Here is a 6,717-nt window from a genome sequence, read left to right as displayed (position 1 = left end):
CTCTCTGCTCGATTCCGCTTAGTTTCTGGCCTGCCCTGGCCTATGCCTCGAACAAAATCCCCACCGCGACTTCACGGGGCTGCTGCTGCTGGCTTATGCCAGAGAGGCAACCTAGCCGTCCAGATTTCTTTCAAAGGGAATAATTTCAGTTTTCAAGGACGCGTCCGCCATAATCGTTCTCCTCGGCGACGCTCCTCGACTATCCATATCCCGAGGTCTCGAATTATTCGATATTTTACAGTGAACCAAGTTTTGTGCCGTGCAAATTATTTCATCGTACCGTTCGGTTTTTTTTGCACATTTTCATATTCATGTATCTGATAAAAGTACTATTTTAATCCTTAAAACAGAGAAACAAGAGCCACACAACCGACGCCAAGTGTTCATCTGTTTTAAACTCAATATTTAAAACTTAATATACATACGTAGACGATACATATTATACACAAAGTTCGTAAACGTGTTTGCCAATGTTGCGTCACCGTTCATATAGCGATCGAACTACCTGTTGCTGCTGTTGCTGGTTTCAACGTTCAGTTCGAAATATTTTAGACGTTGAAGACCGACGCCGCGACGCCGGGAGTCAGGAGCGTCACTTCGATTCGCTTTAGTGCTTTTGCTTCGAAAGTCTTCGTCTTGAAATTTTTTTTCTTTTATACTTCTAATTTATTCTTTTTCTGTTTTTAGTTTTTTACCGTTACGATTAACCTTCGTGTCCAGAATTCAGATTCGAATTATTATTATTAAAACGTCCGCTCTTTTTATTAATATGTAAACCGGCATTCCTTGTGCTGTGATATTTTCTATACGGATTGCTTATGTAGGTAGAGGAAAGAAATTATTCCGAGAATCGATTTTCAACCGACATTACACATCATCAATTGTGACTAACAAATTCCGAAGTGTTCTTGCTGATTTATTCTTTCAAGCTGGATGACCAATCGGGTCTACTTCTCCTTTGTTTTCTCGACTACGTGAGATCTAGAAATCATATTGACCGATTCGTTATATTTACTTGAAATAGTAATTTATTTTTCTTGTCTTTTTTTAATTACATTTTTTACTATGTGAGTATTTTAATTCATCACATTGCCACGTAATAATATTTGTATATGTATATATTCGCCTCCATTAAAGAAGGAAAAAGAGAGAGAGTGGGAAATTTAGTAGAGGAGGGATGGAATAGATGTGAACCGTTAATCCGATCTCGGCCGAATCTGCACTCACAAGTCTTATATAAATTTAGTTGTTTTACAGATTGTGATTACTTTGTTAGTAATTATATATACTTACCTACTTCGGTCTCCGTGAAACTTATTGATTCACACATCGGTTAAAATACACCTTGATTGCAAATTTTATCGATCTATTTCTATAATTCCGTCCACATTCCACATTCGTACATTTTCACTGTACCTTTTACACTTCAATTATGAAAAAAAAAAAAAAAAAGATTCAATAACATTTTTACGAACTTGAATATAGCAATCTATTGAATCATTTCGGTCAGCGGAACACAATATGATTAATAGTTGTTCTCTTTTCAGGTTTACTCTGTTACTTTGTATTTCCTGTTGATCGTCATATTACAAAAGCCCTGTTTGAAATTATTGTATCTCGATGTTCGAACGCGAACTTTCTCTTTTATTGTGAACCTCTGGATGGTTTTTCATTTTATCATCGTTTTTTCATTTTTTTTTTTGTTTTCAACGAAGTTATTTCTGCTTCGATAACGGATACGGCAGAATTCTTCGTTTCGTCTTGAATGCGAACACATCACGTAATTCTCGGTTCGCCTGCGAATCCAACGAACTGTTAATAATCTCCCCATCTATATATTTATATAAAAGATCATATGTCAACCGATTCCTTTGTCTCCTTATCCTGGTCTTCTATATATTTACGTACTCAAATTTCAACCAAAATCAAACCCCTATATACCATGTGTACGGCTTTATTACATCAGAAGCTTGTTTGCAATTTTTCGACGACCGTTAAAATGGCGACCGTTGAAATCGTTCTCTTTCTTCTTTTTTATTCGTCTTTCTCCAGCTCCGCCCACAAACACCATGACCATTGAGAGCACACCCTCGCTACGATGCAGATACGGATATACCTTGAAAAAGAAAAAGAAAAAGGAAACAGATATATAAAGAAAGAAATACAACACGTTAGTTCATTCTATATATATTAACCGAGCATATAGGCCAATTAAGTGCAATTGACCGACTCTCCGTTTACATTATCTTTCCTCCTCCCCGCCACGCCGCCATCACCACCCCCATTATAATATTGGCCCCTTATTTCTCGACTATTCAGCCCTTCGGCACTCGACTCGGACAATAAATAATGGGCTTTGTGTGCGGGATATATGTTATCCAATTGGGGAATAAAATCAATATAATAATGGTATACGGTTCGGTGTATTATGTGTATGTGCATCTGAATTATCGGAGCGTGCAGCGGTAGGCATCAGTTTCGATAGAATATACCTATGTATGTGAAGAAGGGTATATATTTGGTAGGGTGGTTTCTCCGGGCGCGAAACACGAGCATAAAACTGGTAAAAGTTCAACGGCATTTCCCACGGTTTCGTCCTCTTTCTTCACGTAGTTCGTGATCCTCGGTCATTTGTATGTGTCGGTTGTGCACCACCAGCAACAACAGCAGTAGCTATAATAAATGTGTACATATATGTGTGTATATATGTACGTGCAACATGTACATATGTATGGGTAAAAAGAGAGGGGCTCCTCTCTCAAAGGCGGGGCGGGTGTTCAGTTCAGTTCAGTTAGTTCGTTTGTTCGTTCGTTCGTTCTTTCGTTGTGTGTTTCGATGCATGTATTCATCATATGCATCTCTGCAGTTTATACATGCCTGATGTATTCTTATACTCCAGCTAAGCATGCCATGAAAGAACGATTTATTTATGTATTATATATGATTTATATATACACTTATCTACATACTTCGGGGAGAAACGCTGTTACAGAAAGGCTATACTCAAAAAAAAAGAACACACACATACATATGTACACGTGTAAAGAACTTTTTCTTTGGAGAGAGCGATTGAAGGGAAAAATTTCGTATTGTCAGCAAATGATAGTCACCGCACAATTTTTACTTTCATAAGTTTTTTTCTCTTCTCCTTTGTACACTTCTCTCAAAACCGCAACCGTTTCCTTTCGAGTTATAATTCATACCAATCACATTGAGAAGAAGGAAAAAGAAATGTAAAAAAAGTGAAATTTAGGCAATTCTACGTATGTACGCGATGAAATAATGTTGAAAAATTGACGGTAATTGTACGTCGGCATGTATGTTGAGACACATAGATATCTTACAATAATAGATCTAGACAGACGAACGGTTGGACGATTTAGATTTTGCGTGAGGAATATCCCTCGGAGTCTCTAAATAAGAAGAAAAAGAAGATGAAGATGAAGAACGAGATGAGATGGTTGAAATTGATTGAAACAATGCGTAATAAATGTCTCGGTTTAACCGCTGTTAACCTTTAGCTGCTGGTACTGCTGCCACTGGTTGTTACTGCCTTTGGTGCAGTCTCAACTCTTCATATTTTATGTCATCTCCAACTTTCAATCGACCACAAATATTTACTTTGAATTCATATCGAAGATTTTTCTTATGTTTAATAAATGTTCGAGAGTTATTATATGTGTGTGAATATTTTAACTCTGTTCTAATCATTTGTAGATTTAACTTTGGGTGGGATGAAAACCGAAGTTATTACTTGTCGCGATTATATTATACACTGCGCACTTTGTTTCGAAAAGTATCATCTAAATTATTTTTTATCTATTTCAGTACTTGAAAATTTTTACAGCAATTGGCGACTTTGAAGATTTTTGAGTTCTGACCGTACTGAGTGAGTGCTGGTCTAGTGCACAGTAATTTTAACTTGTGACTAGATCCACACTCATTAAGTACGATTAGAAAAGCATCGCAACGGAATAACGACTACTACATCACATCTCTAAGCCACCCACGTTTTCAGATAAGAAGAAATCTGAATTAATTTACTCGCAATCAGTACATAATCATTATCAGTGAAACAGCAAGTCTTTGAATTCTTGTGCAGTTTCTCTCGAGACTCGTTTAGTCTTTTTTGTAGAGGTTTGTGATATTTATTGTATTACTTAGACGTATCACAGCGAGAGGAATTTCCATAGACGAGTATGGATTTGGTACACGTGATTATTCTGAAATCGTGACTAGATACACACTCGTCTACGGCAGCCTCTTAAAAAGGTGGGAAAATGAATCTTCTCCCGCGAATATTTTAAGCAGCATCGTTTCACGAAAAACCCATCATGTGAAATATTTAAGATAATGGTTTTTTCCGAAGTCTCTTTCCCTTGTTATCATTTTCCTTGTTTCGAACAGGCTAAGCGGTCGAGGAGCCCAGGGGACGCGGACATTACTGAAATCAAAATACGAGCCATTGACAGCCCATTTGCACCAGACAGTTTCTCCCTAAAAACGTGAGGCCCATTATTCACTAATTAAAGTTTCTTTTTAACTTCCAAAAAATATTGCAAAAACTTCCAGAATTTGCTCAGAAATAAGATAAGATCACATCTTCACTAAAAATTTCGTCTCCATCACCTCATTTTACATTCATGCAGGACGACTCCCAGCCGCCAACTATCTACTTCAGAGGGTGATGAAAAAATTCTTTTGAAATATGGTCCTGTATTAAGCTCCTGGTGTAATAGAGACAGGCATAAAGTGAGCGTAAAAAAACTTGAACAGCAACCTCATGTACCTACAAACATTTTTTATATGTATGAAACGCTCCCAGAGAAAGCCGAAGCTGTAGATTTAGTCTGTGAAAAGATGGGAGCCTGGATGAGTGATGCGAGAAATCATGCCGATGAAGTCGATTTGGAACTAGCTCCCTCATTTGTTAGGTGCCAACACGAGATACGGACTTTTGGTAGAATATGTTGTGAGTCTGATGAGAACAAAGTCAACATCGGGCCTATTTTATTGCAAGGAACGAGAGCGCTTTCAAATGGTCGAATGATGAAACTGGATCTAAGCGGAGTTGAGCAGTGTTCCATATTTCCAGGACAAATTGTCTCCATCAAGGGCTTTAATCCAACAGGGGCTGCCGTTGTTGTCAAAACTTTGACTAACCGGTGCCTAGCGCCCCCTTCTCCGATACCTGAGGTATCCTCTGATCAAAACCTTCAGATTGTCGTAGCGGCAGGACCTTTCACGCACCCCGATGATCTGAATTACCAGCCACTGATGGACCTCATCGATTATGTTGTGAAAAATGAACCGCACGTACTGATCCTGATTGGACCATTTGTCGAATTTACTCACAAGGAGATTCAAAATTGCGAAATTTCCGTCACATTTGATGAGTTCTTTGAACAGTGCATCAGAAACATTATGAACAAGCTGGAAAGGTGAGGGCTTGGAAAATATTTTTTGACTTCAGAAAATGAGTTTGTGCCTTATTTTTAGTACATCTACCCAAGTGATTTTGGTTGCCTCAAATCGTGATGTTCACCACCACTCAGTTTACCCCACACCAGAGTTTGAGTTGAGAGAGGAATATCCAAATCTCCATCTAATGCCTGATCCCTGCATGATCGATATCAATGGATTAATAATAGGTACAACCTCAGTCGATTCAATGATGCACTTGGGACGGGAAGAGATCAGTTTGTAAGTGAACGTTTCATCTACCTTCCAAAATGTTCGATTCTAAATAACATGCTTCTCTATTTTCCTATTCTTACATTCAGCAAACATGCAAAGTTTGACAGACTGTCACGGCTAGCATCACATATTCTGGCCCAGAAATGTTTTTACCCATTGTTCCCACCTGCGAAGGATCTAAACTTGGATACAGATCTATGGCAAAATTATGCATTCTTTAATCAACAGCCACACATTTTAATACTGCCATCAAGTTTGCGATATTTTTGCAACAAGATGTTCAACTGCTTGGCTATGAATCCGGAAAGACTGTCAAAGAGATGTTTTGCAAGAATATGCGTCACGATGACTCGTTCCAGTAAGGACGTTAAAGCGACGCTGAACAACAAAATTACTGTACAGATTCTAAAAATTTAAGTCACAGGGTTGTTTTATAATAATTATATTTAAATCGTTGTTTTTAGTTAGTTGTACCAATAGATGAATTCCATCAGAAAACATGCGTGTTGCCTGTTTATGTACAAAATTGCTATATTGTGATCGCGTCGAATACTACGTCTTATTACTTACAAAAACAACATTTTCATTTCTTTTAGCAACCCTTAAATTCCCATCGACCCAGTTTCTGTTAATGAGATCTTAACTTTTCAGCAATCAACAGGTGGTAGGTATATTCGCTTTCAGAATCAATACAAAAAAGACCAAGAAATTTTATAAATATGTAAATATTATGCACTATCAAATTACGCGGATCTAAAAGTCGTTTTACCTCATTTTGAAGAGAGTCTCGTTTTCCATACTTGAGTGTTACACTTCCGGGTAATGCCGGAGCTCCCTAACGGCCGTCATTTTGTTACGTAACTGTCAGCTGTAAGTCTTAACAAATTCTAGGGAATTTTGAGTTTCGCAGTCCTGCCGAAATTTTATGCTGCTTCCAGTTTGCCCCGCAAAGAACGTTTTACATTATATTAATTTAACAATCGATGGCGCCACAAGCACCGTACAAATAATTTTTACACC

The 6,717-nt window shown here is 37.8% G+C and overlaps 1 protein-coding gene and 1 long non-coding RNA gene across 3 annotated transcripts in view; one reads left to right on the top strand and one right to left on the bottom strand.

The window, feature by feature from the left end:
* LOC105686916 (DNA polymerase alpha subunit B) overlaps positions 1-6,272 on the top strand; it is a 10,808-nt gene extending 4,536 nt beyond the window's left edge. For both annotated transcript variants that reach the window (XM_012402185.3, XM_012402184.3), the window contains exons 4-7: positions 4,408-4,505; positions 4,650-5,441; positions 5,500-5,703; positions 5,784-6,272. In XM_012402185.3, coding sequence (XP_012257608.2) covers positions 4,408-4,505; positions 4,650-5,441; positions 5,500-5,703; positions 5,784-6,114 — 1,425 coding nt within the window. In that variant the 3' untranslated portion in view covers positions 6,115-6,272. The remainder of the gene's footprint in view (positions 1-4,407; positions 4,506-4,649; positions 5,442-5,499; positions 5,704-5,783) is intronic.
* LOC110117045 lies at positions 1,541-6,710 on the bottom strand. The gene is made up of 2 exons (XR_002305726.2): positions 6,467-6,710; positions 1,541-2,116 (listed from the first exon to the last, which is right to left on the bottom strand). It is a non-coding gene; the product is annotated as an uncharacterized LOC110117045 (long non-coding RNA).
* Positions 6,711-6,717: the final 7 nt, after the last annotated feature.

Source organism: Athalia rosae, chromosome 3 (assembly GCF_917208135.1).
Source record: "Athalia rosae chromosome 3, iyAthRosa1.1, whole genome shotgun sequence".
In the NCBI taxonomy this organism is placed as follows: domain Eukaryota; kingdom Metazoa; phylum Arthropoda; class Insecta; order Hymenoptera; family Athaliidae; genus Athalia; species Athalia rosae.
This window is presented reverse-complemented; position numbering and strand designations above follow the sequence as displayed.